This window comes from Myotis daubentonii, chromosome 20, assembly GCF_963259705.1.
Source record: "Myotis daubentonii chromosome 20, mMyoDau2.1, whole genome shotgun sequence".
Classification (NCBI taxonomy): Eukaryota; Metazoa; Chordata; class Mammalia; order Chiroptera; family Vespertilionidae; genus Myotis; species Myotis daubentonii.
Genome location: NC_081859.1, coordinates 498,821 through 511,243, shown reverse-complemented (window position 1 = coordinate 511,243; position 12,423 = coordinate 498,821). Strand labels below are relative to the sequence as shown.

Genomic DNA, 12,423 nt, shown 5'->3' with positions numbered 1-12,423 from the left:
CGGGACTCCTTGAGAGGTTCTCGTTGCCTGGTGTCCTGTGAACCCCCAGGTGGCTGAGCGGGCCCTGGTATCCCTGTGCTCCTAGCTGTCGGGTGGGAGCTGGGGGGGCGCTGGGGGGAGCTGGGGGGGAGCTGGGGGGAGCTGGGGGGGAACTGAGGGGCGGGAGCTGAGGGGTGGGAGCTGGGGGGGAGCTGGGGGGAGCTGGGGGGGAGCTGGGGGGAGCTGGGGGGGAACTGAGGGGCGGGAGCTGGGGGGGAACTGTGGGGGGAGGTGCAGAGACAGTGCCAGGGAAGCAGGGCAGGCAGCCTCCTGGGCAGTGTGCCTGAGCCTTGACTCTGTTGGTCACTGGCGACCCTGAGGCAGCATGGACTCCCTGCTGAGCCCACACGTGCATTGTCTGTTAACAGGAGCGGCGGGCCCTGGAGCGGAAGATGTCCGAGATGGAGGAGGAGATGAAGGTACGGGGAGGGTCCCCAGGCTGAGCCCTGACCCAGCCCCTCGGGGAGCAGCGCTGCCTCGGCCGCGGGGACGCTGGGGCAGGCGTGGGCTGACCTGTGGTTTCCTCAGGGGCTGGGTGGACAGGCGGCAGCTGCCCGGGCCTCAGGTAGGTGCCGCCGCCCTCCCACCACAGCCCGCGCTGCACGCAGTCGGGGTCTGTCCACAGCCGGTGGCCCCCGAGGCCCTCCGCGATGTCGGGCTGCCGAGGCCACACCTCACCTCGCTCACTGCTCCCCACCCCGCAGCAGCTGGGCCGGGGCTGCTGGGCCTCCCGGAGGCTGGGAGCGCCGCCCTGCGTGCATGACGCCAGCACCCGCAGCCGCTTAGCACGGCTCAGCTTCCCTCCGCGGGGTCCCTCACTCCGTGAGAGAGTGTTTGCCTGGTGCCCTGGCGGTGGGTGCCGTGCCCTGGCGTGGGGAGAGGTGCCTGTTGTCCGCTGGCTCACGGTGAATCTACTGAAAAGGCTGGTCAGGACCGGACAAGGTCTGTGCCTTTGGAGGCAGAAACTTAAGCCGCGTGAAGTTGGGGGAACTGGGCCAAGGGGTGCTTCTTGTGGACACAGCAAGTCATGAGCCGTGGCCAGCGTCCGTCCAGCCTGGGACCTGGCCCAGCTGAGGGCCAGGGGCTGTGTCTGCCGCGCACGCAGCTACGCAGGCACTTGGGCCCCGGGCGTCGGCCGGAGCAGGTGCAGGGCGGCCTCCAGGGACCCTCAGTGGCGCCTGTTCGGACTCAGGCGAGTCGTGCAGAAAGCCCAGGGGACGGGAGCCGGAGGTGGGCGCGGGCTGTGGTCACGCCGTGGCCACCCAGACTCCCCGGTCCTGGGAGGTGCAGGCGGGAGCTGCGCGGCCGCTCTTGTCTGGCTGCGCCCGCCTCAGGCTGGTTACGGCGGCGGCAGCCGCTGAGAAGCACCAGCCCTTCCCAGGTCCCTGCACGAGGGCCCGCAGCGTCCGCTCCTGCATGTACTGTTTCCTCTGGAAAGACCCCATCCCCAGCCTGCCCAGTGCCTTCCCTCTGGAACGTTCCACAGGCGCCTCCTGCCTCCTGCTGAGTCCTCCAGACCACCCCCACCCCCACCCCCCGACCTGCGTGCAGTCAAGGCTGCATTCAGGGAGGGAGGCCGTGGGCCCAGGCCAGCCTCAGAGGAGGGCGAGGCGGGACTGCCTTTGGTTCTGACGTGGTCCCTCCCCCGTCCCTTGGGTGTGTCCATGTGTAGCCCCGGAGCCTGCTCTGTCCTCCCTGCGGCCGGCCGGGGGGCGGCTGCTGGTCCTGGCCCTCCAATGGCGACTTGGGGCTGCTCGGTGCCGACCGTTTCCCAAGCTGGCGTCCCTTGTGGGGACAGAGATTCCGTGTGTTGTCTGTGCTGTTTCCTTTTCTCTGTCCCCCTCATGCCTCTTTCATTTCCTTGCTCTTCCCCTCACCCTCCATCTCTGTCCTCATCTCTGGGGGTGGCAGACGGTCCTGTGTGGTCCTGGCGACCCTCCTGCGGCCTACAGGTTCTGTCTGCCTCCACGCAGCCCTCACATGCCAGTCCTCTGCGCCCAGGAGTGGCGGCCGCGGGTCAGGCAGTAAGCAGGCCCTTACGTGTCCCTGGGGGTCCCGCAGCGCAAGGCTGGGACATGGGGCTGTTCCTCATGCACATGCACCCCCGACATGAGCGTCAGCCCAGCGTGAGCTGATGGAGCTGGGGCGCCTGACCTCACATGCCAGTCCTCTGCGCCCAGGAGTGGCGGCCGCGGGTCAGGCAGTGAGCAGGCCCTTACGTGTCCCTGGGGGTCCCGCAGCGCGAGGCTGGGACGTGGGGCTGTTCCTCATGCACATGCACCCCCGACATGAGCGTCAGCCCAGCGTGAGCTGATGGAGCTGGGGCGCCTGACCTCCACGATGCCGACGGCCACTGGAAGGTCAGGACCGTCCATGGGACGTGTCCCTCCAGTTCTAGCAGCCGCTTCACCCAGAAAATACCTACTCAGGCTGCTCTTTACTTTAGAGAAAAAAGTCATGAGGTGAAGTAGGACCCAGACAGAGAAGCCGAACAGGGGCCCGGGGTGAGACAGAGGTGCAGCACGGGCCTTGGCCTCACCGGGACACGCTGGGTCCCCATCTCCTGGCCATGACCATGGAGGGTCCCAGGCTGTGGCTCGACCGCACCCACAGCTCCGAGCCCGCGGGCCCAGCCACAGGGTGTCGCCCTGAGAGCAAGCAGGTGGCTTTGGAGCCGAGCCGAGCCGTGCGTGCGCATGGCTGCCTTCGCGGGGAGGGCAGGCTCCGCTTTCCTCCATCCCTGCTCCTCTCGTCTCCTTTCTCGCATGCGAACCAAGACTAACCGAGTCGTGTGGCCTCTGCCTGCTCTCATCTCCTGGTCTGTCTGTCTGTCTTTCTGTCTCTCTGTCGTGCCTCGTGTCCCTGCAGAACCTCCACCAGCTCAAACAGATCCAAACCCTGAAGCAGATGAACGCCCAGCTGCAGGCTGAGAACAGGGCGCTGGCCCGCGTGGTGGCCCGGCTCTCGGCGTCCATGGAGTCCGCGCAGTCCCAGGAGCTCTAGCCGCCGCGCCCTCTGCAGGCAGGTCGCTCCCCTTGCTGCCGCTCGGGCTCATCCACCGGAGCCCATCAGGCGCTGTCAAGGCTGGTCGTGCAAAGGAGCCAGGATGAGGCCTGTGGGACGGCCAGGTCAGGGAGGGCCTCCTGGCTGAGGTCTGTGCAGGAAGGTTGCCCAAAGACTGGACACGCCGTGGGTACGCACAGGTGTGCACGGGTCATGCCACACAGACCGCGCTGTCTCCACCAGATGCAGCCTGGTCCCCAGAGCAGTTGGGGTTGCGCCTGGGGGTCACAGTGGGCGTGGGCTGCGGCATGTGCGTGCCTGGGCCCAGCCCCAAGGGGTCTGTGAAACCAGGGCTGAGACCATGGCCTTGTGGGGAGCACACAGAGCCAGCTCCCCATCTAACCGGGGGCTGGCTGGGGGGCTGGCCTGGAGGCTGCCGTGCCCAGCACCTGCGCCAGCAAAGCCATCGGCAGCCCAGGCTGGTGGAGGTGCGTGTGTCAGCCTCCCTCCCATGTGGTCCTCCTCCCTCTGGGGGCATTGCTCCCCCTTCACAAATCATGGGCCTGGCGTGTGCGGGCCCCCGCGTGTGGCTGCAGGCAGAGCCGTGGGCTGGCCTTGCAGGGAGATGGGTCGGGTTCGTCTCCGGAGAAGAGAACTGCGGGTTTGGTCCCAGCCCTCCCTGCACGAGGTCTGAAAGGCGAGCTCACAGGCGGGTCCTCCGTCCGAGCGGGTGGAGGAGCTTAGCGCCTGGCAGCCGCCTCGGGAGCCTCTCAGGGCCGGCTTGTCCTCTGCCTGTTTGCGGAGCCTCCGGTTGGCAGCAGGCAGCTCGCACCCACGAGGGGTGCCCCCGGCACAGAGAGATGGCTCCCCGCTTAAAGTCACCCTGAGACTCCTGAAAGCTGGAGCTGGAGACAGGCTCACAGGCGCCCCAGTTATTCGCGGTGTCCCTCTTTCAGGGAGGCAGCATAGCATGCGGCTGGTAACCACGGCGATGGTAACCATGGTGAAGGTCGGGTTAAAGCCTGGCCGGTGCTTCACAGCTTTTCCTTCCTTGTTGCCCAGAACAGTCATTTCACAAACAAAAGGCCCGAGTTCAGATTCCATCGCTCAGCACGTGGTGGAGGCCAGCTCCACACCAGGCAGCAGGCCCGGAGCCGCGCCCTGTCCCACTGTCCCCAGCACTGACCCCCCAGCTGCCAGGCAGCGCTCACGCCGTCCCTGCAGCTTCGGGCCGTGGTCCCTGCCGACACTGCTCGTCAGAGGCGGGAGGAAGTAATACCTGAGACACAGACTGCGTTTTATTTGTCCAAGGATCACATCGGTCGTGGTGAACTGGGGCTTGAGAATTGGGGGAGCTGACGTCCAGGGAACTGACATGGCAGTCGCTCCCCAGCACAGCGTCTGCCTTCAGGTGTTCTTACCCAACGCCCACCCAGTGAGGTCGGGACACCCTCCAGGGTCCGTGCAGCTGGGAAATCGCTGTCCGGTGTCTTTTTTACGCCCCAAAGAATTAAGTCTGAGGTCACCCAGGCTTGAGAGGAATTTGTACATTTTAAAAAGGGGTGGGGCCCGGCTGGTGTGGCTCAGTGGGTTGGAGCGTCAGCCTGTGCACTGAAGGGCCCTGGGCTCTGCTCCCAGTCAGGCATCTGCCCAGGTTTTCAGGTCACCTCTCCGGTCGGGGCGCGTATGGGAGGCAACCGATCGATGTGTCTCTCTCCCTTCCCGTCTCTAGAATGGGTGAAAAGGGTGCCCTTGGGTGAGGATTCCAAAGGGGGCACCTCAGCCCAGCCCTCAGATGAATGCAGCTGCGCCGTGTGGCCCTGCGGCGGGGCAGGTGCACTGGGCATCTGTGGCCGTGGGCAGTGCTCGGCCCTGGGTCAGGCTGCAGGGCGGGCAGGAGGCAGGGTCTGGAGGAGGTTCTGGGAGCGGCCGCCTGACTGCCTGTGGGCCCCACGGGTCCCTCTCTGGCAGGGACAAGGGCACGGCGGTTCTGTCGTAGGAACCCTGCAGTTGGTGGCTTGCCTGTTTGTTCGGCGATCAGTCCTGGGACACCTGCCCTGGCCGCGCGGGCATGGTTCCAGGGTCTCTGACCCCCTCCCACTCCCACAGCGTCCGCACAGGCACTGCACCCCACCCCACAGGGTTTGCATGTGCGCCCACGGCTGTGCACCCCTCTGGTTCCTGGTGGGCGACACGCATGCCTGCGGTGATGGGAGGGCCGCCCTCCTGCCCGCGGCACCTGTTCCCTGGAGGAGCAGCCATCCCTGAACCTGCAGCGACACCAGGGCTCTGGTGGGCTGATGGGGCACCGGGCCTGGCCTCCGTACATGGTCACATGACCGGCCCTGGGGGCAGGTGGTGCTCAGGGCTGTGACACCCTCCCTCTCCCGCAGGTGTTAACAGAACTGAAATCCGACAACCAGAGGCTAAAAGATGAGAACGGCGCCCTCATCAGAGTCATCAGCAAACTGTCCAAGTAGCCGCGGCCCCAGATGGAGGCCAGCTGCTGCCCCAGACTCGCCTTCCCGCAGAGGGCCTGTGGGGAAGGCCGCCTGCCCGTCCCACATCACCTGCTCTGCGCCTCTGCACCCTCCACACCACCCCACCTCCGCCCCGCTGTGCCCGCTCAGCCTGGGCCTTGCTGCTCGCCGCCGTCCCCACTGGCCCTGGACCCGCCCAGAGCCTCGCCGGTGGCCCCTGCTGGACCCCGTGTGGGGCAGGAGGTCGGGTGGGGCCGCCACCCAGGGCTGGGAGTGCACAGACCGGCCCCCCAAGACCCTGGGGTCTCCGTCAGCAGCCTTCACCCCCAATGTCCTTGCCCCCCACCCCCCCAGGCCTGTCCTGTTTCCTCTTTCTGCTCCGCCGCCTCCCGCACTCTAAACAGAGACAGCTCCCGGGCCTCCCCGGAGGCAGTAGCCTCCCTGACATCTCCCACTGCCCCTGCTCAGGGCTTGGTCCACAGGCCCCTCCCCTCACCTCTTCCCTGCACCCGGCCGGCCCCAGGACGGAGGTGGGTGGGGCGGGCGTGCCAGGAGCGGTGCAGCCGACAGGGCGGTTTGTCTGTGCAGGTCAGTCAGAGGCTCCTGGTCCTGGGGCTGCGGTGAGGGCCCAGCACGGCCCAGTCTGCCCCCAGGGCCGCTCAGGGGGAGCAGTGTGGGGGCTCAGGGACAGACAGCACTGCCCCCCACGGCCTCTGGCTGGGAGCCCACAAGTACTGGGCTGCTCCACTCGGCGGGCGGGCGGGGAGGGGCTGCCTCTTCTCAGGAAAAGAAAGCGGGATTGTTAGGAGGACGTCCGTCCGACCTGTGTGCCTTCCCCAGAGCTGTGCCCCCCGCGCTCACGACGCCTCCTCTTGCCAGAAAGTTCCCGTGATGAAGCGCCAGCTTCCCAGCCTCAGGAAACGCCGGGGTCCGGGGACTCCGTGCCATTGCCTTCCTCAGACAGGCAGGTGTCCGGTGTCTGTCCATCCCTCACTCCGCTGCCCGGAGCCCGTGCAGACCTGGGGACGGAGCGCCAGGCAGCGGGGAGGGCGACCCCCGGTTCCCTGGAGCCTGGCAGGGGGCCTCCATCTGGGCCTCCTTCCCCCCGGGGCACCCTGAGTGGACACAGCTGTCCCTGCCCGAGCGAGACCCACAGTAGCCACAGGTGGAGGCCCCCACGCGGTGTCTGAGCTGCGGACGGCAGGCGAGGTGAGGAGGGGCAGGGCCGCTCCCTGGGTCTGCGGGGGGACACCCATGGGGAACTCAGCCCTGTTGTACGGTCGCTCTCGGAAGGCGGGTGGGGGGAGAGGAGGGACAGGGACCCCAAGGTGCAAGGAGGCAGGCGGTCGGGCCCATCAAGGGGCGGGTGGGGTGGGCCCCTGGTGGCTCAGACCTCAGCCTCCAGCCGAGCGGAGATCTCAGTGGCCTCCCGATGGCATGGCCCTGCGGGCCGGCTCCTGGCCGCCTGTCGGCTCCTGGTGAGGTTGTACAAGAGGGTCTGAACCGCCGCCAGGAACGGCCACGGCCGCCAGGGAACGGTCTGGAGCAGAGAAAAAGCAGGAACCTGACCAGCAGGTGCCCGGAGCGCAGAGGCGCAGGTGCCCTGGCAGGTGGGCTGAGGGGAGCCTTCGAGAGTCTGAGCCCCTCGTTAACCTGAGTCCCACTGAGCGTGAGCTGCTCGTCCTGTCTGGCCGCTGCCCTCACCTCGGCCTCCCTCACACCCTCCGCTCCTCCCCGAGGGCAGGGAGGCCTCCAGGGACCAGCCGCCATGTGACCCCGGCCTGTCCCAGACTCCCAGCGGGGCCCCGGCCGCACACCTGAGGTTGGAGCAGGGGCAGCGTGGCGACGTCCCACCGGGACAGAGTCCGAGCCCTGGGAGCTCACGCTTCCCCAAACCACCTGCCCGACCCCCATCCCAGGACTCGCCCTCGGGTGACTCTGGTCCCCATCCCCCTCTGTCCCTCTCCACTTCCCCCGGGTCAGCGGGCGCTGCCTGGGCCGGGCGCTGCCGCTGTAAATGCCGGGTGGGCGCCGAGCGGGCAGCAGGCCACTGAGCTGAATGTATTTGTATGCACCTTCGCGTGGCCTTCGACCCGAGTGGGCGAGTGGTTTGCTGGTGGGTGTTGCCTAATGTCACTGAGTTCCTGTGTGGGAGTAACTCACTGTGTGGCGCCTGCGCACAGCGGTCTTTACAAACAGCCAATAAACGTGTTTCGACTTGACTGGCTCTGCGCCTAGAAACGGGCAGTGGGCCTCACGTCCGGCCTCCCTCCACGTCACCGCCTCTGCCCCGGGCCCCGCCCACCTCTGCCCTGGGACACGCCCACCCATGCCCGGGCCCCGCCCACCTCTGCCCTGGGACACACCCACCCATGCCCCGCCCACCTCTGCCCTGGGACACACCCACCCATGCCCGGGCCCCGCCCACCTCTGCCTCGGCCACGGGTCCCCAGGGCAGGTCCGAGAGTCCGGCCGAGGCGAGGCCCAGTGAGGACCCACAGAGCCCCCAGGCCAGGGCGCCCGTGTATTTCCGTGGAGACAGCAGAGCTCAGACAAGATGTGCACCCTCCACGTCCATGTGGCCGTAGCCAGAGACAAAGCCTCTGCCGGCTCCCGGTTGTGACTGGCTGACCGGCCGGCCCAGGCCAGCTCCGCCCGGCTGCTCTCCGTGCCCCGGCCCTGCTCCCGCTCGGGGCCGGTCCACAGCGGAACAAGCCCCCACGTGAAGGCTGCCGTTCGGCCGTAGCCCTGTCTTTGGTCCCCAGCACCTTTGCCTCCACAGTCAGACATTTGAAGTCTTTGAGGCAGTTGGCGGGGGACCGTGTAGGAATTCTCTTTCCAGACCCGGGGCCAGGCTCCCCCAAGCCCCGCTCAGGGCCTCCATTCCCACCCCAGGGAGCGGCCTCCGCCACGCAGGCTGCTGCCCTCGGAGCCCAGACCCCCCTCCCCCGCCTGCCCCCCCCCCCAGCAAACACAGCCAGACACGCCCCACCCCCAGGTTTCTCTCAGCTCATTTCTTTAATAAGGAGACGCAGCTCATTACAAAATAACGATTTGACGAGATCAGACGAGAACAAGGGGCCACACGAGGGGTGAGAGCATCGCCAGGCAGGTGGGGGGCGGGGGGACAGGCTGCCGCGTGTTCTGTGACGATGAAGGTGGCCCTGGTGGGGCCGGGCCCGTGTGCTCACATCACGAAGGGCAGAGCCCGCCTGGCCCCTGTGGCCCGACCGACACCTGCCTGATGCCCAGGCCCCACCCGCCCTTCCAAGCTGAGCTCCGGGAGCCGTGTGCCCTGCCGGCCCGGCCGGGGCTGCGGGCGGGCTGGAGCCCCGTGCTCCCCCGCGTGCTCCCCCACCTAGACCTGCCCTCCACCCTCCGGCCGGCCCTGCAGCCTCAGGTGCCCTCGGTCGGACGGCAGGAGGGGCGATAGGAAGAGCGGGTCCCCCTCGTTGGTCATCCAGACCTGACCCCACGTGGGAAGTGAGCACCGCCCACCCCAGCGGTGACGGGAGCCTGACCGCAGGCTGAGCCCCTGCATGGCTGCACATGCCCGCCAGGCGCCTGGACAGGCCCCCCCTGGGGTGCCCAGCCGGGCCGTCCACCACGGGTGCAGACCCTGAGGACCTTCGCCCTCACCACACGGGCTGAGCAGGAGGAAGCAGCGGGGAGCCCTTTGTGGGGGGTCGGGAGCCAAGGGGGGGGCTCCTGGGGGGCCCCTGTATGGCTTGTCAGTTAGTTCACACAGTGGGTGGGGGGACACCACACACACACACGGACACCAGACAGCGGGGGGCTGGACACAGCACGGCCAGGTCAGCCCTGCAGACAGAGGGGACCCCGGGGAGGGGGCCCTCAGGCGCCAGCAACCCCAGGGCTGGCAACGGCGGAGGGTGAGGGGTGGGGGGCGGTTCCCAGTGGGTGAGCGGGGGGGGGGGGGTTGGGGGGGCAGACTTCTCGGACGCAGACTCGGGGGAGGGGCCAGCGCTCAGCTGGGCCATGCGCTGCTTACAGGAAGACATGCATGTGGGGCGAGGCTCGGTCAGGCGTCTAGGGGGACGGAGTCAGTTACAGACAACTGTACCCACGGGGGGCGGAGTGGGGGGGGGCGGCTCAAATGGCTTCAGAAGGTTCTGGTTTTGTTGTCGCTTAAAAAATAAAGTATATTCATGTGTCTTCAAGCCTCAGCGTCCTCCTCCTCCATCATGTTGCAGCTCAAAACCCAGGGGAGGAGAAGCCCTTGGGGACCTGTCTCCAACAGACGAGGTGCCCCCCCGCCCCCGGAAACACGGTCACAGAACCCACAGCCCGGCCAGTTAGACTCGAATGTCAGGGACACACAGCCAAGTACATTCAGTGGGTTGTGTCCCAAGTCGTGCCTGGGACGCCCCTACGTTTAACAGTTTCACTGTTCATGTCAGGGCTCTGGGCCCCAAGATCCGGCCTGGGACACTTCCCTGCCTGCCCTCCCCCAGGAGTGGAGAGAGGGGGTCGGTGGAGGGGGACAGTTCTCAACCTCTGGGCTCCCCCACGGGCACCCCACTGCCTCGAGGGTGGCTGCAACCCCCCCTTCCCTGGCTGAAGCCCTGGGCCGGCCCGCCCCCCGACAGATGCCGCAGAAGAGGGTGTGGGGCGGAGGGACCCCTGGAATCTCACTTCCCTCTCATGCCCGGCACCTGCTCCCCCACCTCTGCTTCTTTCCAGAAAGATCCCGAGGAGGAAGGAGAAAGCCCAGCCTCCTGGCCTCACCTGGGTTCGGGGTGGGGCTGTTTTCATGGTTTCAGACTCCCAGCCCCCACTGCCTCCTACGTGGGGCCGGCACCCCACTCCCTAAGGGCCCAGAAAGAACCCCACGGGGCAGCAAGGGCTCAGAACGGGCCCTGTGGCTTGGGTAACACCGCCCCCAGTGGGGAAAACTCCTACGCAGGCCGGACAGGCGCCTTCTGCTGAACGGCTCGTCCGGGCCCATGGCCCCCCACACCCAGGTGTCTCTGGAGCCAACACAGACTCTCAGCCCCATCCCCAACCCTCGAGGCCGCCCCCTAGAGGTGGGCCCAGAGTGACGAGACCCAGAGGAGCCTGTGTGAGGTCGACCTGGGCTCTGGAAGGTGGGGAAGGAGGGGGGGCGGGTAGGTGGGCGGGGAAGGGGGTGAGATTGACCGGTGAGTCTGTGATAAGGTTCGTGGGAGGGAATGAGGGGGACACACCCTGAGAAAGCACCAAAGTCCCACTGCTCTGGAGCAGGGGGCGGAGCCCAGGGACCTCTGACCTCCGTCTCTGCGGACATCCCCTGCCCTACACGCTCCTCACCCTGTGGGGTCCTCCCGCCTCATCATGAGAACACACACATACACACACGTGCGCGCACACGGGGTCCCGGAACGAACTTCCACGTCCCAAGGCCGCAAGGAGGGGGCTCTGAGAGGCCGGCGAGGCCGAGCTGCTCCCCCGTTTTGGGTGGAGGGTCCCCTCACCGCCCCCCTCCAGCTGAAGGTGGCAAAGCCAAGACCACGCCCCTCCTCCTCTTGGTAAAACAGAAGCTGCCTGCACCTGGTGCTGCTGCTCCAACACCGGCACCTGTCCCAGACGCCAAGGAAGCCGAGGGGATGGGGATGGGGGGGGGCGGTTCTGGGGAGGAGAGTTCTCATGGATGTGGGGGGCCTGTGGGCTTCTGGGCTGAGGGAGGGGTGCACGGCTGGGGGGCACGGCCAGGGGCTGCCTCGCTCGCCGGCTGTGGGTCTGGAAGGGGACTCCGTGCCGACGGGAACATATATATGGCTTTTTATCAATGCTGGGGGCACAGGGAGACAGGCGGGGACGAGAGCGTGGGGAGCAACCCCAGTGTCCTCCACCCCCATTTGGAGGGGGCCCTGCCTCTCGGAGTTCGGAGCCACCTCCCTAAGGAAGGGCGGCGGGTGCCACATGCCCGGGGCCACGCCGCTGCCCACCAGCCTCCGGCCAGGAGGGCCGAGGGGTGGGAGCCGGGGACCCTCCGTGCCCTGTCTGCCCACCGTCCCCCCACCCCCGCCCCCCCTCACCTGGACCTCGGGGACTAAACCAGCCAGCGTCCCTCTGGCTCCGCGGGTGCCGGGTCTGCCGACAGGTTGCTCCACTTGGTTTAAGAGAGGAAACAAGCCAAAGCATGATGGGAAGTGAGGGCGTGGACCGTGGGGCGTCTGCTCCCCTGGGGCGCCGGGGGGGTGGGCAAGGGTCCAGGAGGGGCGCTTGGTCTCGGGGTCACGGGGCCCCTGGTTCTTTGTGGTGTGAGATGAACGGTCAAGGAGCGTGAGATCCCGGGGCTGACAGTCCCCTCGGAGGCCGACCAACCCGGCGAACGGCTCACGTCCACGAATGTCCCAGAAGCCACCCCCGTGGGCCACCACGCTGAGCACAGGAAGTCCACGGTGGCAGGGCTTGGTCCTGGCTCCGGACAGATCCGTCCCCACAGTTCGCCTCCCAGACGGTCGCCCGTGAGGAGGGCGGGCGCTTCCGGCAGCTGGGCCGGTCCGGGGCCTTCGCCACCGCTGCCTCCCACACAGACCGGGGCGGGGACCTGCCGTGGCGTCAGGGCCCCCGGAGAGCTTTCCGTTCCTGCAGCAGTGCGCTGTCCATGGCTCGTTCCAGGAATGTGGAGATGCTCACGTGCATGCACACACGTGTGCACAATGCCCTCACACATGCACACGCACATGTGTGCACAATGCCCTCACACATGCAGACGCACACGTGTGCACAATGCCCTTACACGCATGCACTCACAATACACACACACATGCACACACGCACGTGTGCACAATGTCCGCGCACACACATGTGCACAATGCCCTTGCACGCATGCACACACAATGCACTCACACACAGTGTATACGTACGTGTGCACCCACATGTGGACACGTGTGCA

At 67.2% G+C, this 12,423-nt stretch overlaps 1 protein-coding gene across 15 annotated transcripts in view; it reads left to right on the top strand.

Annotated features, from left to right (window-relative positions):
* Positions 1 to 7,744, top strand: part of PPP1R12B (protein phosphatase 1 regulatory subunit 12B) — a 64,578-nt gene extending 56,834 nt beyond the window's left edge. For 9 of the 15 annotated variants that reach the window (XM_059677442.1, XM_059677438.1, XM_059677434.1 and 6 more), the window contains 3 exons: positions 408 to 458; positions 2,908 to 3,060; positions 5,436 to 7,744. In XM_059677442.1, coding sequence (XP_059533425.1) covers positions 408 to 458; positions 2,908 to 3,042 — 186 coding nt within the window. In that variant the 3' untranslated portion in view covers positions 3,043 to 3,060; positions 5,436 to 7,744. Of the gene's footprint in view, positions 1 to 407; positions 459 to 567; positions 605 to 2,907; positions 3,061 to 5,435 lie in introns of all 15 variants that reach the window. The other 6 variants (XM_059677436.1, XM_059677435.1, XM_059677448.1 and 3 more) reach the window with 3 other exon arrangements.
* Positions 7,745 to 12,423: the final 4,679 nt, after the last annotated feature.